Source organism: Echeneis naucrates, chromosome 1 (assembly GCF_900963305.1).
Source record: "Echeneis naucrates chromosome 1, fEcheNa1.1, whole genome shotgun sequence".
Lineage (NCBI taxonomy): Eukaryota > Metazoa > Chordata > Actinopteri > Carangiformes > Echeneidae > Echeneis > Echeneis naucrates.
In genome coordinates this window covers 21,804,098-21,831,840 of record NC_042511.1, presented here as the reverse complement: position 1 = coordinate 21,831,840, position 27,743 = coordinate 21,804,098, and the positions used below count along the sequence as shown (strand labels likewise).

At 40.8% G+C, this 27,743-nt stretch overlaps 1 protein-coding gene across 1 annotated transcript; it reads left to right on the top strand.

Annotated features, from left to right (window-relative positions):
* On the top strand, positions 1-26,628 carry mtnr1aa (melatonin receptor 1A a). Its single transcript, XM_029498751.1, has 2 exons — positions 1-382; positions 25,079-26,628. The coding sequence occupies exons 1-2, from the start codon at positions 199-201 to the stop codon at positions 25,945-25,947; spliced, it is 1,053 nt and encodes a 350-aa protein (XP_029354611.1). The 5' UTR covers positions 1-198; the 3' UTR covers positions 25,948-26,628.
* Positions 26,629-27,743: the final 1,115 nt, after the last annotated feature.

Here is a 27,743-nt window from a genome sequence, read left to right as displayed (position 1 = left end):
GTTGCGGCTTCTTGTCACACGCGCGCACCGACAAAGTGAAAGGCAACGGGCGCACAAGTGACACCGCGGGGGGAGACTACCGGAGCGGATCCAGGCAGGAAGAGGCGAAGAAGAAGAAGTGGGGAGGATGAAGATGAACGCCCCGCCACCGGCGCCTCTTCGCACCGGGCTTTAGGGGAAGTTCGGTGACCGAGGACCATGGTCCTGAATGGGTCCCAGCTGAACAGCTCCGCGCAGGACCCCGCCGACGTCGTCCTGAGCCGCCCGCCCTGGGTCACCACCACTTTGGGCTGCTTCCTCATCTTCACCATCGTGGTGGACATCCTGGGGAACCTGCTTGTCATCTTCTCCGTCTACCGGAACAAGAAGCTCCGGAACGCAGGTGAGCTGGCCGGGGAGAAGGTGTGAAGGACGGCTGATCTCCCCTCACCTCAAAATAATCGAAAGCAAAAACTCTCTAGCCAAAGATTAGTTTGATTGATTTGTGATTCTTGGAGTAACATCACCGCCGTGTAGGCGCTTTCGAGGTGGAAACACTTTTTATAAAAGTCAGTGGGTTGTTGATGTTGTTGCTTACGATTTTAACATTATACTTTGGTCCTTTTAAACGGCTTTCAATCTTTCTCAAATGAGCTGGTCGTTAAATCTCATTAAAACCTCCCTTTAAGGTCACTGTTTCTTTGTCATTCGGACTCATATCTTTTTTTATATTAAATTTCGGAAATGTATGTACATTTTCTCTTAAATATATTCGGAGGTTAATCTTTCATCCTGCAGGCTGACTGTAAATGAACTGCTCAAATCGACCTCCACTTGCCATAGCCTACTTTTGAAGCGGATATAATTTCACTGACCTACGCCAAGTACTCGGGCAGTGAAAGCATGTTCAGAGGAGAGTAAATGAGAAGAGAAACACTATAGTAATTATTGACACAGTCTGAAGCTGTGGGGAAAGCCCAGCGTTCATCCCAGCAGTGCCTAGACTAATGCTTTCCCAGGCTTTTCCACTATCCATGCCACTGCTGCCAGGGGATTGTCTTTAATAATGATAATGACAACATTTTGTTTTAATTAATACCAGGTTGATGCTGGACCATTGAGCCAAGAGCCTGTTTTCATACACACTGCTTGGACAAAAATGTAATTAAGATATGGGCTTTGGATTAAATTGCGTACCACCCTGAGTTTGGCTAAGACTGACAGAGTCGGTCTTTATCTTGCTGAGTGAAGGTGGTAAAACGCACATGATTTAAAATCAGAGAGGACGGGGCGCTGCTGTGAAAGCCTGAGAAGCTTCTGTCATTCTCAGGTCTGCACACACTAACTGGCAGCTACACTTATAATGGCTGTCATCATTTGGCGGCTGTAGTAGGGTGATTTGCTAAATACACTCCTAGATTTCCATCAAGTGGCTCGAGAGCGGAGATCGCCTGCCAGGAATACTGAATGATATATAGGTTGTACAAGGATGAGATTACCTCTCAGTGTATTCTCGCAAGCTGCCATTGCTTTATGATAATCAGTGCTCAATAAAGAACTGTGCACAAACAACTCTGCAATAGTCACCCTGGATTTGAGTATTTTCATAGAGCTGCTGACAGTGCAGCTTTTTGCCCCAGCTGTCTTGAAATTGAGTTTACCTCAGAAATTGAAAGTGTGTGATTTTTTTTTTTTTTTTTTTTTTTTTTTTTTTTAAGTATAAGACATGAGCAGGGATATATTTAGAAAACTGGATCTTTCTAAGTTTTTCCATTAATTATGACTAATGACGAGTAAGGAGGACATAATACAACAGCAGCAGCAGGAATTTAATAAAGCATGTGGTTAACATATACTGTATTATCTCCTCTCATGATATTTACAGTTGAACATTTCTAACTGAAATCACAATTTATTCATTCAGTCCATAGGATAATCACTTTCCTTTTTCCTCACATTGAATAAGAAAGAAAAAACCTAATGGATAAGGATCAAAATGTAAAGCGGGGAACAGCTTAGTTGTGTTTTCCATGAATACTAATAACAGCCTCTGTAGGTTGGTGACGTGGTTCTTCATTCCTCAAATCATCCCTTTTGAGTACATTTGCTACTTTCTATTCAAGGACTGAAGACGTACATGCCTAACTTAAGGCTCTAACAATTTTCTGTACAAAAAGCCATTGGACAAGTAGGTGCAAATTGGCAGACATATTGATTGGTGTAAAAACTTTTTCATTCATACTTGAGTTATTGTTAGAATGTGTTGATAGCGGGCAGGCCAATATGGGAAATTATCTGGGGAAATTTGATCGGACAAATGAATATTTTAAACACAAGCACAGATATGAGACCATGCAACAGTCTGAACTTTCCTGGCCTAAACTCTCTTGGCATTAATTCAATGATGCACTGCAGTCCGTTAACAAGAGGATTAATTAAATAACTAGCAATAAAATATACTAATGAAAAAGCTTGCAATCTTATTGATCATATATTGCAGTCTTTGCATGACCAAGCCCTCCATCAGCCACGAAATGGCCAGTGAGCGAGTGAGCATGAAGCCAACAACACATGGGGAACTGCATGGGTGGATATGGAATTAGTCTAAGGCCAATAAACCATCTTATAGACCTGTTCTGCTGTAGGAAGGCCTAGATAAAGCAATTTATAAATCCATGCTGAAGAAAAAAAATAACAAACGGAAATGCCTGTTTTGGCTAACTGTTTGAGAATGTAAGGTAAGTTCATGAAATATTATGTGACGTTATTTAATGCAGCTTTTCTCAATAAGAAGAGAAAAAAAAAAACTTGATGTCGTTGTGTTATTGTTAACATACAATGCCATCTCTTTGCATAGGTTGTGGTACAAGGCAGTTTGATGTAGAGCTGCCTCTATCTGGTATGTTACTGTCTATAAATTGATTTCACATCTTGTAAGAAAGGGTTAACATTTGAATTTGTACGCATAATGGAAAATGGGTCCAGTGAAGAGACTGAGCTGGGTTGGGTGCCAGGAATTTTCATTAAAAGGAACAATGGAACGCCACATGCTCCTTGAATAAGACAAAACAGAAGATGTCGGTAGAATATATGAACAGTCTTATTTGTGTCAACCCCAGCCCTTTTCCTTTTACTGATCTTTCCCAAACCTGAAAACAGCAGGTTCAACAGCACAGGGAGTTTAAACAGCACCTCACCTACTTACCATCTGATGTCTGAAGTGACAGAAAGACATGCTTTAGTGTGCTCATACCTTGGTGTACTGAGATTCCCTGCTGCCAAATAAACCAAAGTGCTCCACGTTGGATTGGAGCAGTCTGTTCCCGGGTGTGATACAGAGTTTATCCTTTTTCGGAGGCTGCGTGACTTGGCAGTGTTATTCCACATCGCTCAGTACACCTCTGGTGTTTGGAATAGAAAAGGTTGATGAATTAATGCAATATTAAATGCTATTTTCATGTCTCCAATTAAAATGAATATTTCAGCTCTCTAAATATCCGCTGGCTTTGTTGGAAGATACTAAGTGGAAATGATTTATGAACTGTTAAGCTTCCTAAAGAGTTGACTTTGAAAAGAAAACAAATCCCCTTCTGTAGATGTACTGTGGATCTATCCATGAATTCATAAAATCCTGTTTTATTTTCATCACGAGGAAAGACATTTGAAGGACCTGTTTTGTAAGAAAGTGTCATATTGTAGATCATAGTTAACCCCCCCAGCATGTCTTGATCAGAACTGCACAGCTTTGATTCAGCTGAAGAGACTGAGGAGAAAATGTTCTGTGGTAGGATTTGTGGTCATGTTTCCTCTTTGTTAAGCTGAATGCTGGTTTCTGTAGAATTGAATGGTGTTTGTTCTACGTTTAAAGTGCGTGGGAAACTCTTTCTTTGAATCAGCTTTAATGACATCTGGTCTTTCCTTGCTATCTTTTCCAGTGTAATTTCCATTAATGTCATGTTCTCATGTCATATTGTGTTAATCAACCATCTGCGACACCTCCTGCATGAGCGGCTGCATTTAACACTCTCTGAAACTGTGTACACTGCATGGCTTCACTTCACTTTAAAAAGTTTTCTTTGTAAAGAGATGATGATGAGTTTAGCAACACAGAGAAAGTCATGCAGTTGAAAAAGCGTCAAGCTATACTGCATAATGTATCCACCGGCAGCAGTTTCAATATCGGGTGGCTGTATCATGTTTTCCCACCTCTAACTACAGGGATGCCTCTTTGTGAACCCTGCTGTGCCTGATTTGGCTCACAGTGCTGCAGTTTCGCCAACAGTGACTGAAGTCATTTTCTCAAACAAGATCCCCCTCATACACTACAGGTGTTAATCTGTTTTTCACCTACTGCAAATGCTCAGTTTGGTTCAGACAGTGGATGGCGGGCTGTGGAAATTACCATGTTGTGTTTGCAGTCTCCTCATAAACATTGTGGCATCTTTGTGCAAATGACCCTCCGTTCTTATCACATGCTGTGAATTCTCCAGATAAGGACCCAGGCAATTAACTCTTTGGCCCAACTGGACAGTACACTGACTTTGTACTAGCTGGAGATGGCAGAATACAGTTCATTTGATGTCCAGTCCAAGTGATTCATCGAGATAAAGTCAGGGTTTCAGTGCATGTGTGAGAGCGTCATAAGGGACAGGAACTGTGAATGCTTATTAACTAAGGCTGAAAATGTGAACTTTTCTAATAAGGCTAAATTTGCCACATCAGTGTCCCTCTCTGCTCAGATCAATGCTTTTCTTGTTGTTCCTTGACTTTGTTTACAGTTTGCCAACATAATAAAGTACTTTTTATTAAGAAAATCACACAAATGCATGGCTGTTTCTTTTCTCACAAAACAGCATTGATTCTGTGTGGCATTGATTTCTAGAAGATGTTGTAACGCTTCCATTGAGATTCTGCCCCTTGTTGACGTGATTGTGTCACATTATCCCCGTAGATTTGTCATCTCCCATCCCACCGTGTCCCAAAGGTGTTATCCTGATTTCAGATCCAGTATCCAGAGAGGCATTGAAGTACACTGAACTCAATGGGAGGTTCAGGAAACCATGACATTAGATTAGATTACATTTTGTTTTGTGACATGGTGCATCATTAACATTCCTGCTGTGATGATCAGATGATCTGTTTGCAGCAGCTGATTATGGGTCTCACACAGCATAAAGAGAGGAAGCGCTAGATAAGGATGCTAAGCCTTTCTCTACAAAGGAGGTGTAGCGTGAGCAGCATGTTTGAAGAGCAGCAGCAGCCTTCATGCCAACGTGTTCCTGAATGCATCATGTGTTTAGAAAAAAGATTATAACATTAAATATGAGTTGATGCAACCTGAACCCTCCAGTGGAGACGCAATTTGAAGCATGAGAAACCATATAAGGCAACATCTTACTCAACATAGAATGTTTTAATTTTTTTTTTAAAGGAAGTAAAGTATGAATCTGAAATATTTTTAAAGTTTCTCTTGTGCATAGCATGCCGATTCAGGTTTTCAGTACAGGCCAACAATATTTACTTTTGTTCAAATGGGCCTCCAGCAATAACTGGAAAGGCCACAGGTCATAGAGTATGAGTGTGGGCTCTTGTTGACATAAGAATTGCCTAACTGTATCTATTAGATGTTTCTTTGCCAAGACAGGATCAGATGATATGCCTCATAAAATAAACAGAATGTCAGGGCAGTCGCATACTTGATGCTGTTCCACATCATTGAACTGTTAGCTCTAATTTTGAGACCATCCTGAGTATTTATCTCATGGATCGTTGACATTTGAAGAAAAGCAATCGTTTAATTAAAGTCCTTATTTGGTCGGTATTCTCCTATCATTCCTGCTGCTCTCCAATAGACCCGTGACGGCACAGGAGTCATAGCTGCTCACCGGGTTCGCCTGTTTTTGCAATGATTGCTGTGACAAGCGTCAGAGCAGCACGGTATGGCGGAGCAGCTAGATCGTATGAGAACTGAAAGAAAAAGGACTCAGCGGCTGAAAAAAATTTGTCTAAATGCGACCCACCACAGCCAGCAGGTTATGGCTTTGGAGTTAATTTATAGTTTGCCTAAGCTAAATAAATGGACACTAAGTGGGAGAGGATAAACATCTCCTTTACTCATGAGTCACTTAAATCCCAGCTATAGATTAGTTAATGCCCAAGAGTGCCTGCTAGCTAACCCTGGGGTTCATTTGTACCTGATAACTTGCAGTCAGCATTAACCACTGCACACCTCCAAACACGAGAGACTTAATACATTTCTGTTAATTACGCCTTGCCAGCAGATCTTATCTTATCTCTCTGACATATTTCCTGTCAGGGTTTTATTTTTGTTGCTCTCACAAGGATTAAAACTCTATTGGTTCATATACGTATCTAATTAGATAGCACAGCCGTGGACCTGCTGCTGGGATTGTTGCCAACCTTGTATGGTTTGTTTGCTGCTGCTTTGCGGACATAACAAGGGAGAAAGGTTTGCAAGAGTTCATCCATGGTAGGGGAGATGACCAAAAAAAAAAAGAAAAAGGCAGCAGATTGAGGCGAGCCTGTCACAGAAAGCAGACACACAGTGAAAGAGTCAGCAGCTTATTCTGAGACAGACACTCAATCGCCATAGTCATGCTGGTCAACTGGGTCTGTCTTCTTTTTCTTTTTTTTTTCTGGTGACATTTCAAGGGACAATAATGGGAAAATTGCTCAGCAAAAAGCTTTCCTGTTTTTCTCTATTTGAGGCAACTATTCAAGTCTTGGCAGGTGTCACATTGTCCTGCTGGGTTTAGGCCTCATTCCAGGGCCACCTGACAAAGAAAAATTTACCCAGCAAGTGCTCATTTGACTCAGCGCCTCAGCTTCCAGACAATTTCATGATTTTCTAATATGTGCAGATTGTACACAAAAGCCTATCTGCATTAATCCTGTCTCGACATATGAATATGATAATATAAGGCTATATGCTGTGTTTCTCCAAGTAGACACCTCTCTCTTTCTTCTTGTGTATGCTGCATTCATGGCTCAGTGTTCGGTATTCTCACAAAATGTTTTGTGTCGTACCTCAAGTCTGCCACCTCCTTCTCTTCCCCCCCAAGTTTACTCATCCTCACACACACGCATTGGTGTGTGTCTATTCATATTCTCACCTACGTCTCGCCTTCTGGGCTTCATATTCCATGATACCCTGTCTGTCTGTCTCACTCTGATCCGACACTCCCACCGTTCTCTAAGGATGGTATGTTGCCAGGCTGCATACCTGTAGAGGAATTCTGCTAACAGTGCTTTGCATCAAGCCAGTCAGGCAATGAGACACCAAACCTGTGGATCCAAGATAATATAATAGCCAAGTGGGCAAAACTGTTAGAAGCCTGTTATTTAGTTAGTTTATTTAGTCAAGTGTTGACCGGCCTGACATGGTCAAAATTAACAAGCGGCTTGCTCTGTCGTGACCCCCCCTGCCACACACCTTCCCATTCATGCCTCTGTCTCATGCTTAGGAGGAAGGAGTGTGTTTTCACTTCAAAAGGAAGACACATAATCTAAAAATACTTGTACATACAACAGAGCATGTTGTATGCACAAGTACAGCCATTTAAGACCCCCCCCCCACTCCAGCTACCGTCCCTCCCCCCTTCCATCCTTCCATGCTTCCCTGTGCTATTTTTAATCATTTACAATATTATACAGTGAAACTTCTCTCTGCTTGATGGATGCCCGGGATGACGCACATGGGGAGCTTAGGGCAGTTAGATCAAGTAAAACCTAATGCTCATCCAAGGGGAACTATGCGTAACACATGCTTGCTGCAAAGCGGTAACTCTTTGATTAGAGACACACTCACAAGGCAGAAAAACCTCAGAGGTTAGAGATGCGGGCTGGCAATGAGAGGGATGCTTCGATCCTGAGTTGAGTGGAGAATCTGAACAGAAAGGCAAGAAACCTCCTCCGTGCTCAAGGTGCCCTTGACTCAGGCACTTAGTCCACCATTACTATTCGGTGGCAAACAGTGGAATACTGTGGCTGGACTCGGCAGCTTCCAGCTGTGAATGTGTCACTTTGTATGACCGTTAAAGCGGGACAACTGATGGGAAACAGGGAAATATGCAGGCTCAGTCAGTCCTCCTCAGATGCAACTTAATACAATCTGACCTAATTTTTTCCTGAATTTGTCTTCTATTATCTCTGTCCCTTTTTGTTATTTTATCATTAATAGGTTTAAAAACATCCAACGGACTAACAAGCAAATTGCTCAGTTGGGAACCTTTGTCACTAACTATGAGCCAATGGGCTGATTCAGTTGAATGGCATGTAATGATGATTATTTTGTCACACACATGAATGCCATTTGATGTAGCGCTGTGAAAAATGCCTGATTCAGCCTTATCACACAACTGTCCCTCAGTTCAGCATGGGGATTGATCCATGTGACAGACTTCGCACTATCTCAAAATAACAATTTGAGCAATAACTAGAAGGCAAAAAAATGAGGATGGAGCATTACATGCTAAAAATAAGGTAGAATACCTCTGTGTGAAATTAGTAACATGGGTCAAACCATGTCAGGTCCAAAAATAGGAAAACAGGCCTTTTGTTTGACGATAACAACTAATTTTGGAATAGGCCTCGAGGTGTCAGAATTTAAGCAGCTTGTGTTAGCTCTGTCAGAGAGTAAAAGCAGGATGTAGATTTCTCAGGTGATTACAAATAATGGTTCTGCCACAGAACAAAAGGAGAGTTAATATTCATGAAGACATTTTTTAGGGGGCTGTTTTGTGTCATAATTATTTGATAGGAAAATGTAGAGGGAAAAGAAAAGTGGCAGAGGAGGGGAATGAGATGCAGGAAATAGTTTGCCCTGGCAAGAAATTGAATTAGGGGCTCACCCATTGCAGCCATTACAAAAGCCATTGCAGTACACCCATTACACACTCAGCATCAATGAGTAAACAGTCCATGTTAATGGCTTCTTCTCCACCATCAAGGAGGTGGTGGAAAACAAAGCTAAATAACATCCATTTGCCAAGACTTTATGTTGACCATTGCTGTGTTTATAGCTTCTTTCTGGGACCCACCCCCCCGATAAAAACAGCCAACACACCAACAAATTAACCAGGCTTCAGAAAGGTGGCTTGAAGTGCTTCCCTCTGTGCTCATCCATCCAAATGTTCAATACTTATTGTTGTGTAATGACATGTTGTTAATCAACAGCCAATCCCATCATTAACTCACCCATTTAATTCAATCTAATCACCACTGAATATTTCCATGATGAGATTTTTACTCCACAGCCAATTTAGAGTTGAATTGAAATCCTATTTGTGTCTGTTTTGCATCACTTGTTGCTCAATACATAGTTTATATAACGGACTCAATTGTAAAGATGTGGACTCTTTGGATTTATGGAGTGGCAGTGACTCCTGCACTTCATGCAGAGTTAAGAACGGCTAACTGATCTGATAATAACACATCACTGTTAGCAGTGCAGAGGTGTGCATTAATCCTCAAGAGGCAGATTATGACACATTCTTCGTGGCCTGTCATGTTCATATCGTAATTAATTGAGAACTACATGCTCCTCTAATGAGCAAGAGTTTACTGTGTGTGATTTCTTCATTGCTGTATGCTTTCCCTTAATGACCCATACACATGCTCCCTGCTATTATTGTCTAGATGAGTGTATTTTGTCACACTTTATGACACATTCACGCATCACTTGGGCTCATTCCAGCATTCTTTGGGTGCTGTCCAAAAGCAAAGGGGAATTATGCAGGAGGAAGTTAGATGTTAATGCTGCTCAGTGACCTAGTCTTAAGCCTCAGCTTCTCTGAGTATATGAGAGTATATGAGAGCCCACTCATGTGGCATGAAAAAAAAAAAAAAAATCTAAATATATTTTATGGAAAACATTGCAGTGTGAGAAGGTATGTTGATATCAGTGCCACTTTGGGACATTTGCTGAAACCCCTTTTGCTGACTCTGCCACCACAGTTGCGGTAAAATCTAACAAATTCACATTTTAACTAGAAGCCACGTGTCTGATTCACTGCCTCTCGCTGTGCTTCCTGTTTGTTAATTAAAGATAAATGGATAGGGAAAGTTAAGGGGGAGTTCACTGGTCAAACCAAAATGGGCTCTTAGAACAAAACACAGGCCAGATTACATGAAGTAAATATTTTTTGTGTGTTTCTGTTTCAGCATTTGCAAATAAAATCAGTGAACTTGTTCATTTCTCTCCTTGAAATGCAGCTATTTTTCCACAGATAGCATTGTACTGGACAATAATCTCATATCTCATACATGAGCCCATTCGTAGTGGGGTTGAGAATTGCTTATTCCTGCTGTCAGCTCCTTTATTCAGGGCTGTGCCGAGCTCAAAATTACTTATGACTGTATGAAGCAGTTTTGTGTTATTATCTGGGCTGAGAAACTCCAAAACAACAGACATGAACACAAAAAAACGCAGTCCCTGAAATAATGATGTTGTATTGGGCAGAGAAACATTATCCTTTCACTGAATTGGAGTCTGTTACGATCCCCTAAATCAGGTCGTGCCCAGGAGAGTTGCTAGTAAAAACACATTATTGTTTATTAAGGAAGGCAAACATTGAAGTGACAAACTCAAAACATAAAGAACCTAAGAAAACCCATCTAACATATACCCCCCCCCAACTAACTAAATACTTGTGGGCCACCACAGTCCAGCCCACATAGTGCTGGCCGCACAGGGTTCTCCGCTCTACCCTAACATGAACCAACTAAAACCCAAACAACAGAAATAAAGCCATGAAAACTGAACTACTGAACCCACCAGAAACAAAGAGGGGAAAGTAAAACAAAAGTAACTACATGAGGTCACACATGGTCGCCACCAGGATCTCTGCTGCTGCTGCGAGGCCAGGATGAGGAGTCAGTGACTGCTGTCCCTTCCCCCTCTTTAGAGGTACACTGATTACTGAGCAGCCACACCTGTTGGAAACGAGGCAGACAGGATGAGTAAGTGATCAGGCTGATCAGCAAAAGGGGGGGCATGTAACGAGTCTTATTTATGATAACATTTACGTTTTTTGGCTAGATTTTGCTGAATTTGCCATCCAAATCACTTCAGCTGGCTGCCAATTTAAATACAGAACCAGTCAACAAAATCAAGAAATAAAATTCGGATCCAATCTGATTATCTCATAACAGTCGAATGTCAGGAATTGGGATTTCTGTAAAGAAGAGATAATCAAGCCTTTGGATCATGATACTTGATTGGACCTTTTTTTTGTTGTTGTAATGCTTGACATTTGGTGGCAAACCGTGCCTTTAAAAAAGATGAGTGGTTTTGATAGATAATTCTGAAATGTGATCGGATTTGTACAAAGTAAAAAAACCAACATCTTCTTCCAAAGTAAGCAAGAAAAATAGCAACTGGAATAAACATGATTATTAATATTTGAGAGAAAGAATAACATGTAGCAAAGGGCGGTGGTAAGGACTAAGCCTGGCCATGAACCCTCAAGGGGAGCAGATAAGGGATCCTAATTGGCCAGGTCCTTTTCATTCCACATTCGTGTAGCTGGTGTGTTGCACATTTATTGCAACCTTGTAAAATGTTTCAGCTTCTTGCTGTTTAGTACAAATGTGTGTGCAGCATTTGTATTTGAGGTGAAGGTTATGAAGAAAAAGATCCCCTGGACTAGATTTGATGTAACCAAAGTGGAGACTTCAGTTGCATCAAAGGGTTACATCAGAACAGATGTTCTCTCAGGATGGGAAAGTTACATGAACTGGTGTGGAGAGTTGCAAAGCCGGTGATGATGTGGCCGGAGGATGCAAGCAGCTTTCCTGCTGAGGGTGAAAAATGTTTGGAGAGCTGTGCATCAAAGTATGAGAATCTGTCCTCCCCCTCCTTTATAATTCAATTAGGTTTCAGAAAGGCTGTGAAATGCTGTCAGTTATTCAGTGCAGTGAAATACTGTATAATATCACCAGAGCACAGATGAGTAATTGATTATTCATTTATCATCTTTGATTATTCATTTCATATGAAGTAAATCATCCTGTCAAGAGTCTAAATTACTGTCCTCTGTCATAATTTTAGACCTGGTTACTGTTGTGTGTGTGTTTCCTGGTTAGGACTAATTTTCAGATCCAGCCATTTTTCTGATGTGAGGTCAGTTTGATGAATCCTTATGTCTTCATATTTGGGGGAATATTAATAAAATGATCGTTGGAAATGCTGTATGTTCATCCTTTTCAGGATAAACAGACAAAACTGAGGTTTTTTGGAAGTATTAGGGGCTGAGGAGGGCACCACGGCGGTATTGTGGTTAGTGCTGTTGCCCCATAATAAGAAGGTCGCGGGTTTGGGTTCCAGGCCTGGGGTCTATCCCTGCGTACTCCGGTTTCCTCCCACCGTCCAAAGTCATGCATGTTTGGGTTAATTGGTGGCTCTAAGTTGTCCGTAGGTCTGAGGTCTCTGTCTGTCTCTGTGTGTTGACCCTGTGATGGACTGGCGACCTGTTCAGGGTGACCCTGCCCTTGCCCAGAGTGAGCTGGGATTGGCTCCAGCACACCTCGACCGGGAAGTGGCTGAAGATGAATCAATTAATGAAAAGGGAAGGAAGGGAGGAAGAAATGCCATCAGGGTGCTGTGTTTGGGTGTTTCTCATTAGACACACATCTCAGGTTGTGAATGCATGTTTTTATTTTTGGGAGGTTCAAGTTGAATTGTGTTATGGAGTAGTGCCTAAATAATTAGTAAACAGGAAATCAATCAATTTCTTAATTACTTTTTTCATTTTTTTTTCTTTTTTCTTTTTTGGGGGGCGGGGATTTCTGTTTCAATACAATCAAGCTGAACATAACTGGACAATCAACAAACTACTGTGCTATTATTCATTTCATATCACATGTCTGTTGATCCCTTGTTAATGTGAAAATGTTGATTCATGCAGCTTCATCCATTTTCAGTAAAAATGTAAAAAGTTCCTTCAGAACAACTTTGCAAATGCAGATTTTCTTATTTTCTATGTTTTATTTAACAACGTGCTGGTGTTCAGACTGTTAATTAAGATAAAACATGTATTTAGGACATTTCTTTGGATAAACTTTCACTTTTTTCAGATATTGTACAGACAAAGCAATTATTAGATCCCAAAAAACATTGAGAGATTATTTTATTTTGGAAATATTTGGTAGCTGCTGTTCAAGTTTTGCTTGTGAGACTTAATTTGGTTTGTTGTCTTATTTCCACAAATCCTTTATTTAACTCCCCCTACAAACAACAAACAGCAGCTGAATACAGACACATCAGGGTCCATTTGTGCCACGCCTGGACCAAAGCTTAGAATGTTAATTTAAAAAATTATGCAACAAGATGAGATTAGTAATGTATGGATCCTTCTTTGCAAAATTAGTTTATCATCGTTGTAGCGTATTTTGTCTACTTGTTTGTCGTCTGTCTCCCAGCTGTTGTGTGTTAACAAATTATTATTATAATTGGTGATTCTGAACAGCCAGTCAATGAAGCTTCTTTGCACAGTATCTGCACACATATGCTCGCGAGACTGTAGACACACACTTTACTTTTTAAGTGAACTTTTGATCTTGTCATCATAGTTACGCTGGGCAATGCTGCAGAGGAAGCGATGCAAGGTTGAGAGACACATAAATAGGGAAAATACTGGCAATGCGGAAAAAAAAGATTGTGGCTGTTAAAAAAAGGGATTAGTGAGAATATGACATTCTGCTGTCTGTGTAACTTTGAAGTGGGGCTGTTGCATGCAGTGAATAGGAAATTGGGGGCTGTGTCCGAAGCTTATGTTCAGAGTGACACAAAAAAAATAAAATAAAATAAAATGGTAAGATACGCTGTAAGACTTTGAATTTATGGTATGCATGTCTGAAAGCACAGTGAAAACATGCTGTAAAAAATGCACAAAAAATCCCAGATATGGGATAAGGAGATTGTCAGCTCTTTCAGGTCAATTGGGGTCAGATAGGATGATGGAAATAGCTGCTGCACAAACTAATCAGATACGATAAAGCTCAACAGATGCTGGTTTCAACTCCATTTTCATGAGAACAGCAAGAATATATAAAAATATGCAAAGAATTGTTGACTTTGGGATAGTGACATGTTTGGTTATATTATGGATTCATTTCCTAGAAGGGTTATACATCCCTTCCTGTTGCAGAAGCTGAGTTCACTATCTGCGGCATCTTCAGGCTAGGGCAAGCGTTAGGAGTAAAAACCTCTTTGAACACCTGAAAATGAAATGAAGTGGAGTGTATTGAATTTTCAAAACTGATGGCGTCCCCACGATAATAATGTTATCATTGGTATTTTTGGGGGGCATACAGAAAGCCAGAGCAGAAGGCCTTGACTCAGCAAACATATTATCTGCTGCTAGTGGAGAAAAGTTGTGTCTGAGCTTTACTGATGCTTTGATACTAACAGGTTTACCTACTGTCTCTCACCATGTAAATTCATTCCTATGATTGTTTCACAAAGCCGCTCTGAGAGATTCCCTTCTTCTCTAATGTTTCATTTTTGTTTTGTTTCGAATTAAATTGATTGTTGTTGCTTAGAAAGTGTAATCCATAACAGACAAATGGTCTGTACGTTTAAAACGTCAGCCAGTCTCTCCCAGTCTGGGGAACAGGTTTACACAGTTTTACACAGGTACATTTGTGAATATTTGTCACAAAGGTCATACTAATTTGAAGATTGAAGAACGTTCAAGGTCACTGTGACATTACAAAACATTTTTGGCCATATTGAATACTAAACATGGTGCCCAACTTGGTGCCCAACTCAACTCCACGCTAATTCAGTAACATGACCACATAGCAAGAAATACAAAATTAAAATCCCAATCCCTATATGCAACCTCAATGCTTTTTATCAAATTCCGTAGAATTCTTCATTATTCATCTAAATTGAATAATATTATTCACTAAATAGTCTGGACAGATATGGAGCTAAACTGCCACTTGGCTGGTTGTTGGTTGTAAACAATAGCAAGCTGTAATTCTAATTAAAGTGTAATATGCGAAACAAAGGTTGGCCACAGATGATAGCGCTAAAAGCATTGTATTAATTTTGCAGCTTCTGGATATCTGGTTATAATTTCTGAGCATCAGAGTAAAGTATAGTATTTAAAAACTAGAGGACAGCATTTACAATGAATGCATTAATAATGCCTTCACAATACTCCTTTTTAATGGAACATTCTGGTTTTACTAAATGTTTTGTTGATTGTACAATAACCTCAGTGACCTTGAAGTATGATGAATGCGCTCATTTCATAATGAGTGGCAGTGACTCTCCATTAAATATTTGCTTTCCAGGGACCTAAATAAATGGGATCAGTCTTCAAGCTACTTGATAATTGCAAATGGGAATCTAAGCCACCCCATAATTGGTTGGTCTATGTGCCTTTCTGTGTACAGCATGGCTAGGTAAATCATGAGTGCATGGAGAAGATGTGTGTATGTTACAATGCCATTTTTTTAAACAATTTTTTGATAAGCCATTCAACATTTTTTTTTATTGCATCTCATTTGCTCTTTATTTAAATAAATTTGGATCTCATAAGTTGAATAATTTGAACCACTAAGCACATAAAGCCACAATATATTCTTTGTTTATTTCCCTATTATTTGGCATAATTGTCTTCTTTTACCAGTCTACCTTCATGATTTCATAGACTTTGCATGAAAGATGTTACACCCACACATTTACATACACGAAGAGAGAAATTCAATTTTTTGAGGACAAGTGTCCACTGGCTGAGTGATGGTGTCATATCAGGTTGTTTTCATACATTCAAGGTACCCTCAATTTAGATAATTCAAGTGACATTTAGTAGAACATCCTTTCTGATGAGGATGATGTGAATTTGCTGAACCAAGACCATTACCATTTCTGTTGTGACTAACACTCCGGCAACACAATATTTTCAACAATCTGTGTGCCTAAGGAGCTAGCTTGTCACAGGGACAAGCTAGGTGTTTGTTTTTTTAGTGATTATTTTATTTAAAATGTTTTATGTTTGTTTGGGATGATATGAAACAATATGTGAATTCCGGTCTGCTGGGCACAAGAATTATGTCTGATAATATTGTATGATGAATGTGTCAGGCTTCACTGAAAATGAATATTCTAAAACCTTCAGGCTCTGTCTTCCACTAATCTGCTGGAGCTCCAGCTTCACTGAGAGCCGAACTGGGTGTTTAAAAACTCTGCATGCGACCATCTGCAGACAGTACGTCTACTCATCTACAGCCCTCTGTCTCCAGAGCTGGATTTATAAGCTCTTGCGTAACTGACATGACGTATATAGTCTTTCTCACCAGTCTTTCAACTTGTCTTTGGGAAATGAAGCAATATCTGGAAATCCACACACAGATGTGGTTGATGTGTTGCTTCTGTTCCTGGGTGAGTTGGAGATTAAATTATTTGAAGTGTATATTAGGAAACAATAACTGTTCCTATAGCAGGCAAATTTGAAATGCAGCAAATCTGAGGTGTGATGCTGTATAAACTGTACATGATCAGTGTGGGCTTTTAAAGGAGGCAGATGTAGCACAGTGAATGGCTTGTGTGTGTGTGTGTGCGCACGTGTTTGTTTTGAGCGAGTATACAGAAAGAGCGTCACCACAACACTGTAAAACCTTCTCTGTGTGTCCTGGTTGAACTTTAAGTCTGTCTCCCCCATCTGGGTCAACCCATCAACCCCCTGCCAGCTTGTGCACTGGTCCGCCTTTCAGCCAGCTACTCTACTCAGACTGGAATCACCTGTGGAACAGAGATGCATGATGGGAGGCGGTTAAAAGGAACATGTCTTGTGGGGATACGTGTGAAAAGAGCAGCCTTGAAAATAGCTCTTCAGTAGACAATTTGTCAGAATTGTGTTTGACCATGCCGCATTTCCATTTAATTTTTCCTGTTTGAGAGGATTTTCACACAGGAAATAAAGTACTTCATCCTGAGCCACTACCCTCTATAATTTTGATGTTTTGTGCATGTGCGTGCAATCAGTCAGCGGAAAGGTCATTTTTGTGCAGTGCACTCTGGGATTTGTAAAGAAAAGCAGATTTTGATTTCATTCACCATTCATTCACCTTTATTTAAATCTCGAGGAATCGAGTGGGGGTAGAGGTAGATGTTAGCTAAAATTCACAAAACACAGAAGTGACACAGTTGCATGTGATCATTGTGTGACAAATAGTCTGATAATGGTGGAAGTATTTCCAGTTCAACCATGAATATGTGCTGCAGCATGATGTCAGAATATAGTGAGCATATGATCAACAGACCTCATCACAAATTCCATATATCTTGTCTTTAAATGTTGCAATCCAAACTCTAAATACAATTCATCTTATTATCATTTCAGACCACGAAAACCAGAAAGATTTTAAAAGGTGCACTGTCTGCCATTCCCACCTGAAAAATTGCTGTGACAATTAGTTAACTAATTATTTCAGCTCTTATGGGAGCTGTTATCTCTGAGCACACTTTGAATAAACTATCAGGAGTTGTCCACCCGTGCCATTTACACTCAGCAAACAGGAGCTGAGAGCAAAGAAAACAGCATATTTGTTCTCCATAGATCATAACTTCAGTCCAAGTATACAAAAGCGTCAGTTTTACAGTTTTTTGATTATCCGCAATAGCTGCCTCAGGCATGGCTCAGACATATGTTATTCAAATGTCCCCGGTTGGTAAAAGGGTGAGGGACACTCTGGATACGAGCATCAGCAAAATATCCTGCGCTGACCATATTTATGACACTTTAATGGAGCTCTAACTCAGCAGAAAAACCCTTATTCAAACAGCATTTAGCCTCAGATAAGGCTGCAGGCATTGTCCTATTATTTCTCTCCTTCAGTTGTGATCTCCAATGATATAAAAAGAATGCACTGCAACGTGTAGAACCAAGTAGATGATGCTGAATTTGTATTTATTTTTAGTTTCTACCAGATGACGCAGCTGAATCACAGAGCGTGGCTCACTGGGGAGCAGCTGGACTACTGTAAATCTTAGCAGCACCAGCAGCTACAAGAGCTGTGGCCACATGATTCGCAGCAGCTCCTCGGGGGAGTTAAAGTACAGTAACCCCCCACCCCCTACACACAATGACCTGATGTTCATTAGCTGTCATGGACAGTTAAAAAGATGGCTGTAGTGCTGTTAAACACAGACGTTAAGGGATTTGATGATTGTTAATTGAATGCTTGTCCTCACAAACGGGTACAAAAAAATGTAATTCCCCATTTTGCCACCAGTCCATGACAGATGAAGTCTGTATAATCAGATTGACAACATGATATTGGACAACTTGGCCAGGGTGCTTTATCTGGAAGACGTGACTGGTCCTGTCAGGCTTTGTCAGGCCACCAGCTATGGAGGCCTGTCTGACATCTAGTGTGACACCACCCGTGGTGTTTTGTCATCTCTGCTCCCTGACCAGAGAGAGTAAGTGTGGCGGACAGGTATTTTCACAACACATGATCCTCAAAATTTGAAGCGGTGGCTGTGAAAGGAAAGCAGCCCAGCAATTTGAGACTGAGGGTGCTGAGCGTTTTTGGGAAGTTTGACGAGGCTAGTGGGTGCACTGATAAGTCACGTCAGATTTGAGATGCTATTGCAATCTAACTCACAATGCCACCACTGTACTAAAGAAACAACCCTGGACGTCATAACGACATTAAGCAGAACAGGGGCTTGTTTATCATCCCTTCAGCAAATCAAGAGTTAGTTGAGATCTCCCTTAGTGTCACATTAGAAACAAAAAATGCACCATTGTTTAAAAAAAAAAATGTGCTTAATAAAGGACATTGTGTGCTAATCTGAAAGCATCTCGAAAGGAATCTCTCGGTTGTTAGGAGGAGTTTCTTGGTCTGATAGGAGAATTACACAAAAGCCGCACAGGGAGAAACGTTTTTGGACGTCATGAATCAGGAAATTACCACAGATTAAAAGCGCAGCCTGCAAAAAACAACTTTGTGCTGTCACAATCATTTGGAAGGATATTTATGTTGAACTCCCATTGTGTGCATGTGTGTGTGTGTTGGTGTTAACTGTAGTTATTAACACTTGAATTTGACGTTTAAATATTCTTCAGGCTACTCGGGGGCCAGCTGCTTTCTGAAAACATCTGCGGTGCTCAGTGCAAACTAGAATCAGGCTGACAGTTCATAATGCTGCTTTCCACTCAGATCTCTCTGCTCAGTACGCTTCTCCAACAGAGAGAGGGCACTTGAGGTCACTTTGCAAATCCTTTTCTTTCCTTTTCCACACCAGGATAGGAATATAGAAATAATTGGTCTGAATGTCCAGACCAAAAGTGCTTCCATCTTCACTGATTACTCAGCAGCTGAAAACTGATTGAACAGTATCAAGGATCTTTTATCATGAATGTACTGTATGCTCAGTGTGTTTCTCTGCTCATCCCAGACTCTTGAACTGGGTTCTGGAAGAGAAATAAAGAGATTAAACTTGCCGAGAGTCACATCATCCACGCCCGTCACCAGCTCCATTCATAAACACAACATCCGTAAATCCAATAGTGACCCAGGGATCTAATCACTCTGCTTCTTTATAGGACTGCCCACGTCTCTTTCTCTTACACACAATCTTTTCTTTGTAACTTTTCTCCAATTTGCCATCCCTGTTTCTTCTTTGGATGATTATTAATCCAGTTCAAGTAGAGTTCCACAGTCACAGTTGTTGGTTTGTGGGTGTTTTGTCACATTTCTCTCTGCACACCCAGGAGCATCCAACCTATTTCTGCCGAACGGATTGCCTTGATAATCCGATTTTTTTTTTTTTTTTTTTACCCCCCCCCCACTCTTTCACTTTCCTATCACCATGGTACCAGGGAGATATTGAGTGAATTCCACAACACTGCTATATATCCCTAACACAGAGTCACAAAGACACATGCACACACATTGTACACATCCTTTCATTCATGAAGGGGCTCATCTTTATTCAAGACCTTAAACATTTGTCAGCACTGATTGCTTCTGTCAACAGCAGAGAAATTAGTAAAATAAAGGGCTGACTATCTGTTCTGCTAGTTACTGTACAATACACTGATGGATGGCGTGATTCCAGCTGGGGAACTTGTATGTCAGTCCTTCTGGATTTCTCCTTGAGCATCATGGGAATTTTCATTGTCCACCAGCCTTTTTTTTTGATTGCTAATAATAATCAGAATGTAGACCATCAGATTGTTTTTTCTGTGTGCTCTGAAATAGACATTTTTGTGGTTATTTGATATTATTTTGGTATTCATACACTGCACATCAGCTGATGCAACAAAATTAGAAGTCACAGGCCAGCTTTAGGGGAAGTGTTTCAAATTCTCAAACACACATTCCTGTAGTTTCTAAGAGCATGTATTTTTGTTGTTTCCAAAAGAGCCCTTCGTTTAGGGAGTCTGGGATAAAGTGCACTCCATCTAGTTATTTTTTTTAATTGATGTGTATTTCTGCCAAGCAGTTTGAGCCTGCCGGCACCAAATTAATAGATTACTACAGTTGCACTAGAACCAGATATGGGTTTCAGCGTAAAGACCCATTTTCCAGTAAAATACAAGCCCCTCTTTTTGTGCTCCCTCGACGTATTCACAACTGCCATCACTTTATGATGTTTCTTCCTTCTCGTGCACAGCACTGGGGATGAAAACACTAAAGAAGCAGAGTACATCTCAAGGTCAGGAAAATCCCAGCGTCAGCACAGTATTCACCGGCTCATGCATTGCTGTTTGTAATTTGAATTCATATCTCAGAAATGCATTTTTCTACTGTAATTGTATCAAAATGTACATATTCCTGACATATTAAAATGCATTCATATTATGAGGGTGCTTTTTCACACATTATCATACATTAAAATTAGCTTCTCTTTGGTACGGCAGTCATGCTTTTTCAGAAAAAATCAAAAATCACCCTGACCTCGGCAACTGCCCCTAACAAAGTGTGCAAAGATTTGACTTTTGACTGTGGCTGATAAACTGCCTAGTTCATTAGTGCAGTCAGGAAAAAAAGGCCATAGAGTGTCAAAGCTGTCATTTTCAGACTTGCTTTACTTGCTGCTAACCTTCAGCACTCTTCAGCCTTCCATCTTTTTTTTTAACTTTTTTTTTTTTTTAAGTAGAAAAAAACCATGTACAAAATGGATATACATCACCTGACATTGTTACGTGAAGTAATTGAAGCAATAAATCCAGCCTTCCATCTTGTGCAGAGGCTCAGGCTCATAAATAGGCTCAGATTTAGTGCATACTGAATGGCGAAAATGACTGCACAACCTGACAACTGCTGAAAACCTGAAATGAAACACCCACACTCTTCACACTGTTCAAGCGTTTTCTGGACCAGCTCGAACAAGGCATCTAATTCACACCCATATGCTCTTAAATGTGACAGGACGCTGGCTGAGCAGGGCAGTGAAGGGTGTCGGTCAGAGAGGTGTCAAAGGCTCCAAGAACCAAGAATTTTTTGGAGAGATAACATACATTAAATGACAACGGTTTGGAGAAGCAACATATGGGAAAACTTGAAGATATCACTGCTTAAAAAAAAAAAAAAAAACTTTCTGAAACAGAGAAATGAACTTCTCTACCTGAAACACATGACTGTGCGGAAGAAAGAGACAGTTAGCAACATCTCTGCTATAAGGTATGATGGCAGCAGTCTGTTGCTGTGGGTGCTCTTTTCGGTGCAGAATGACAGGAGGGAAGGGTCCTGTGAGGAGTGGGGAAGGATGCAGCCAAACATGAAGCCTTGTGTTACAGACAGTGTGTGTTCCCACAGGAAGGGCATACAGCTCCCTCAGTCAGGGGATACTCTCTTTATCAGTCCACAGTTGCAGTGATTAAATGTAGATTAGCTGTTGCTGTGGACTTAATTTGGGCTAATGTCCTATTACAGTGGAGTAATTGTGTAATTGGTCAGCCCTCTGGCTTAATGTTGTGGAGGGAGTGAAGCAGCTGCTGATTGGACGTCGGCTGTTAGCGAAGAGAGACAGTGAATTAAATGCTTCATGTTTCATCTTATGTGATAATAATGATATTTTATGTGGCAACATTTGTGAATGGAGTCAAGAGGGCAGAGCTCAAATGATTATATGAAAGAGATTTAAGAATAAAATAGTCTCCCTGGCTGCACTTACGCTAAGTTCCATATTAAATCATAACCCTTCTGTATCACTGCTGCAGCTCCAGGACAAGAAAGTGACAGTCCTTGCATGACCCAGTAAAAACCAGGTCTTAAATCCCTTCGTAAAATCTGTGGCAAGACCTCAGCAGAGCCGCTCCCAGACAATTCGCTTTCAGCCTGACTGAGCCTGTGTGACTGTGCTCTGAGAAATGGGATGAAAATCTTAATTCAGATGTGTCAGGCTGATAGAGTCAAAGTTGTTATTACTAAAAGGGAAAAAAGAAAAACATTTTCACAGCATGGACATAAATGGTTAAAAACCTATGGTGGTGGTTTTATGTGACTGGATGCAGTCTGAAGCCACCATCTATCTTTTTTGCTTACCAGTCTGTGCCAACATTCATCCAGCTATAGTGGTGAAAAGGCTCAGATGCTTGTACCAAAATCCTAACAGAAACTGGGGATAAAGCACCAGGCCATATTACTCCCTCAAGCCAAATGAGAGCTCAGAGAGATGCGTCAATCACAAGAGTCGTCACAGTGATGGTGACAGTGAGTGGGAGAGCCCAACAGCCAAAAGAGCCAGCTGCCCTTGGGCCCCCTCACAACATGACCTTATCAAGGTCAAATCTGTTAATGCTGAAGGAGTTCATTTGCAGTGACTCCTTACACACTCATTCTAAACCAAAGCCGCTACATCTCTGACCCCAGGCTTTAATCAAAACATGAAATAGCTGACCTTTTAACACTGTTGTATGATTGAACTGGACACACACTCAGACCTTTGTTAGCATTACTTAAATTTGAACCTGCACGTATGTTTTATATACGTTTTAACAACTGATCCAGAGATAAGGGGAACAGTTAGTCTCAGATATTTCCATTTGCAGTGAGTCATCAGGTGGATAAAAATGTTGTTTGGTGTCAGCTTGATGTGTAAACAAACAACTATTTACTGACATTAATGTCAGCCACAGCAACTGTGAGACTGATTATGTCAGATGTCAGTGTTGTGCTGACATTTTGCTGTGTTCAAGTTGCCATAAACCTTTTTTTTTTTTTTTGGCTGATGTTGATTTGCCACACATAACCTTGCAAGTCCATAAGTAGTTTCTGGCAAAATGAACCTCGCAAGGCTTGCATCCAAGCATCAATATCACTCAGGACCAGATATTTTGGAGACCTACCAAAAAGATATATTTAGTCCTCGTTAAGGCATATATACAAGAGCATGCACACGAACACACACAACATGAAGTTCTCAGTCAAGGATTCCTGTGACAATAGCAGGTGGACCTAATTCCATATAGAGGACAGCTGAATGACAGATATAAAAGGACAAACCTTAATTAATAGCTGCATGTGATCCCTGACAGTAGAACGGTTGGTATGTTCTTTGGGAGATAACAGACCACCAGGCTGATCAGCTGTGTGTACTTGTACTGACAGGTCTGCCTCGGCGTTGCGGGAGATATGAAATTGTCTCTTGCATTGGAGTGATTGTAGTGATATACAATGGGTTCGGTTCCCATCTGACATGCTGTAAATGTATCATATAATCTAGTGGCAAGGTGTTGTCACATGGGGCGTTGTCCTTAGACCTTGCAATAGAGCTCTCTGTATTATTTCAGCTTCCACTGATAAAGAAGTGACGTCTGTGAAAGAGCTGTTTGGCTCAGCATCCTCCAATGCCTCCAATAAGGCCAATCAATCCTCAATAATGCTAAAATGCATAATTAAAATGAAGCTTCATGCACATTGCTCTCTAGACTCCATTGAGGAGGTGGATGAGAGGAGGATGTTGGCCATAGATAGCCCCTCCCACCCCCTTCATGACACTGTGAGAGAACTAAGCAGCTCCTTCAGCAACAGACTGCTGCATCCGTGGCACAAGAAGGAGCTCTACTGCAGGCCATTCATCCCAACAGTGATCACACTGTACAACACCTCAATAACATCTGCACTCTGGACTAATTACATTTACTTTTTTTTTTTTTTTTTTTTTTTTTTTTTGCACTACTTGTCATTTTATCATTATCACTGCCACTTTATATTTTTTCTAGTACTTACACTCCTTATTTCTATTCTTGTATTGTTTCTATATCTGTGGTTGCTGCTGTAACAACAGATTTTCCCATACGTGGGATAAAGAAAGTAATCTAAATCTTAATCTTCATTCCACACAGCCTTCTCAAGTACCACTGCAGTTGAGAGAGGCTAAAGATCATCCTTTGTTCCTTCTCCATGTGTTCTCCGCAGATCATCTCTAATAGTCCCATCCACCTGAGGATAAAGAATCCACTTGTGTCCGCCTGATTATTGCCCTGCCTGTAGATCATGCTTGCTTGACATGAACAATGTGTAGCCCTTGCTGGCAATTAGAAAAATGAATTATTTAGCAACAGGGATCTCCTTCTCCTTTTTATTATTCACCAACAGGAAACGATGACAGCTGAAGTTCACACACACCAAATTATCGAGGGAAGCCATACACAAATATAATGCTACATTTGCAAATGCATTCTCTCTCAGCATCTGACTCTTTCCCACTGGCTTATGTAACGAAGCAGCAGCAAAAACAAACTGATGTCTCTAAAGGACTGCAATGTTGCTTCTTTTTTTTTTTTTACTTTGCATGATTTAACATAGTTAAAGCTACTCTTACAGTCATTGCCAACCAGTTTCCTAAACATTTAAAGATTGTTCTTCCTTCTACAAAGCTTCTGCACTGTTTTTGAATATCAGAGCTTCTGACTTTTTATGATTTATGTCATCACAGTAAACATCCTCAGTGTTAAATCATATCCAAGCTGATATTTGGTCTGGTGGTGGTGCCGTCCTCATTCAGGTAGATAACTCCAAAATGGCGCTATTCAGATGCCTCTCCTTCTGTTGTCAGTGACTCATGTGTCCTTCTTTGTCTCTCCTTGTGGGTGTGCTTTGTCTGTAGGGAACATCTTTGTGGTGAGCCTGGCAGTGGCAGACCTGGTGGTGGCCATCTACCCGTACCCTCTGGTACTCACCTCCATCTTCCACAATGGCTGGAACCTGGGTTACGTCCACTGCCAGATCAGTGGCTTCCTCATGGGTGTCAGCGTCATTGGCTCCATCTTCAACATCACTGGCATCGCCATCAACCGATACTGTTACATCTGCCACAGCCTCAAGTACGATAAACTGTACAGCGACAAAAACTCTGTCTGCTATGTGATGCTAATCTGGGTGCTGACAGTGGTGGCCATCGTGCCCAACCTCTTTGTGGGTTCGCTTCAGTACGACGCACGAGTTTACTCCTGCACCTTTGAACAGTCGGCCAGTTCGGCGTACACCATTGCGGTGGTTTTCTTTCATTTCATTTTGCCCATCATGATTGTCACTTACTGCTACCTGCGAATCTGGATACTGGTCATACAAGTGAGGAGGCGGGTCAAACCAGACAATCGGCCCAAGCTGACGCCGCACGACGTCAGAAACTTTGTCACGATGTTCGTGGTGTTTGTGTTGTTTGCCGTTTGCTGGGCACCGCTCAACTTCATCGGCCTAGCTGTAGCAATCAAACCAGAAGTAGTGATTCCCCTCATCCCCGAGTGGTTATTTGTGGCCAGCTACTTCATGGCCTACTTCAATAGCTGCCTTAATGCCATCGTGTATGGTGTGCTAAACCAGAATTTTCGACGTGAGTACAAGCGCATCGTGGTTTCGGTGTGTACGGCGCGCATCTTCTTCCAGGACAGCTCGAATGACGCAGGAGAGCGGCTCAAGAGTAAACCATCGCCGCTCATGACCAACAATAACCAGGTCAAGGTGGACTCTGTCTGACCACGAAAGCAGAGGGGATGTTGAAAGAACACATTTGCTGCGACTATAAAAAGGAAAAAAAAAAACAAAAAACTAAGCAAGAATAATACCAAATATGACTTTAAGACAGCTTCTATCCTTTTGGGCTGTCAACAGACTGATATACGGTGCTATCTGACCTCTGAACAACTACAGTAAGAACAGGGGGGCATATTATCTTTTTCTTTAATCAGGCACTTTTGTTTGACTCTGCAGTATCTGTAGTATGGTAAATATATGATGTTGGTTTTGTTTTAATGTTTATAGTGATGATATAAATGTATTATGCATTATATAAGTATTTATTTTGTATGAAATGTTATGTAGCTATATAGTAAGATATATCAGGATCCAGTTAATTGAAGACAAAAACTTTTGAGGCCAACAAGACAATAAAAAAGATTTCTATAGAACATGGTTGAAAATATAACCCTCAAGTTTATAAATGAAGTTAATTCATTTTAATAACATCATTTGTGACACTGTAACGCTGAGTGCAAGCAATGTGGATTGCTGCTGTCTTTATCATGTCCTGCAATACCGTCCCTCTAATTAGGTGGAATAAATATTTTAGTACATAAAAAAACTCTCTCTATCTCTCTCTCTCTCTGTCTATTACTCTCTCTGCCACCTTGTGAGCTCATTATACTTTATGCATGGGTATCAGGAATTGTTTATATGCAAAATAAAATCTGATATTGATGGAGGATCTTGCTCAAGTCCTGTGTTTTATTCACTGGTCTCTGGTTAACATTCACAACCCAATTGTGATTCTGTAATTGCAATTGAAAAAGGTCTTTATTCTCTTGGGACGTGACCAGACTAAAATAATCGAAGCTCTCAGATCAGCTTGATGCATTTTACCAAATTATGCAAACCAGTTTATCTGGAGGTAAAATAGCTAATTAAAACAGATTTGTTAAAAGCTGCCCGTTTCACAGGAGACCTTTATGCTCAAGTGTTCACAGTATGTCAAAGATGAACCAACCAATAGGTCCATAAAAAGCAGCAGATCTCAGCAGACAAACGTGTGTGTGTGTGTGTGTGTGTGTCTAAACCCTAAAACATCTCTGCAAAACTATTTTAAAAAGTGGGAATTGTAGCTTGAAGACATATTCATCACAAGGCTGTTTTTCAGGAGGGCAGTGTGGCAGCATGGTGGTTAGCGTTATGCACAATAAGAAGGTCACGGGTTCAGTTCCCGGCCTGGGGCCTATCTGTGCAGAGTTTGCATGTTTCCTGTGTGGGTTTCCTCCCACCGTCCAAAGACATCAAGTTTAGGTTAACTGGTGATTCTATAAGTGTGAGAGGTTGTTGGTCTCTGTCTGTTTCTGTGTGTTTCCCCTGTGATGGACTGGCGACCTGTCCAAGGTGACCCTGCCCTCACCCAGAGTGAGCTGGGATTGGCTCCAGCAACCCAGGAAACGGAAAAGCGGTTGAGGATGAATGAGTGTTTTTCAGGACTGTTTCAGTTAGCTTTAGCTCCAGTGTCCCAATCTGAATTGTCCTTCTTGCCCAAACCAGCATGGAAGTGTGCACACACATTTTTTTTTAAATGTGATTTGGCTTGTCCTCATTTCATGATTTTGCTAAGGATCAACTGTGACAGCCTGGCAAAAAATCCATTTGAATAAGGGAATTTTATCTGAGGTGGAACACAGCCATGGATATTTTGCATGTTTTTTCTGGAGCATCTGACTGATGTGGTTTGTCAATCTAAAGCCATCAGGTTCTGTCTGCAAACACATTTTAAGGTGAGCAGATATAAAAATTGTCGG

What these genes read in the sequence shown, in the direction of transcription:
- mtnr1aa (XM_029498751.1), top strand. Translation starts at nt 199, where the DNA reads ATGGTCCTGAATGGGTCCCAGCTGAACAGCTCCGCGCAGGACCCCGCC. An exon ending in CAAGAAGCTCCGGAACGCAG is followed by an intron (nt 383 to 25,078) that starts GTGAGCTGGCCG and finishes CTTTGTCTGTAG; the next exon opens with GGAACATCTTTGTGGTGAGC.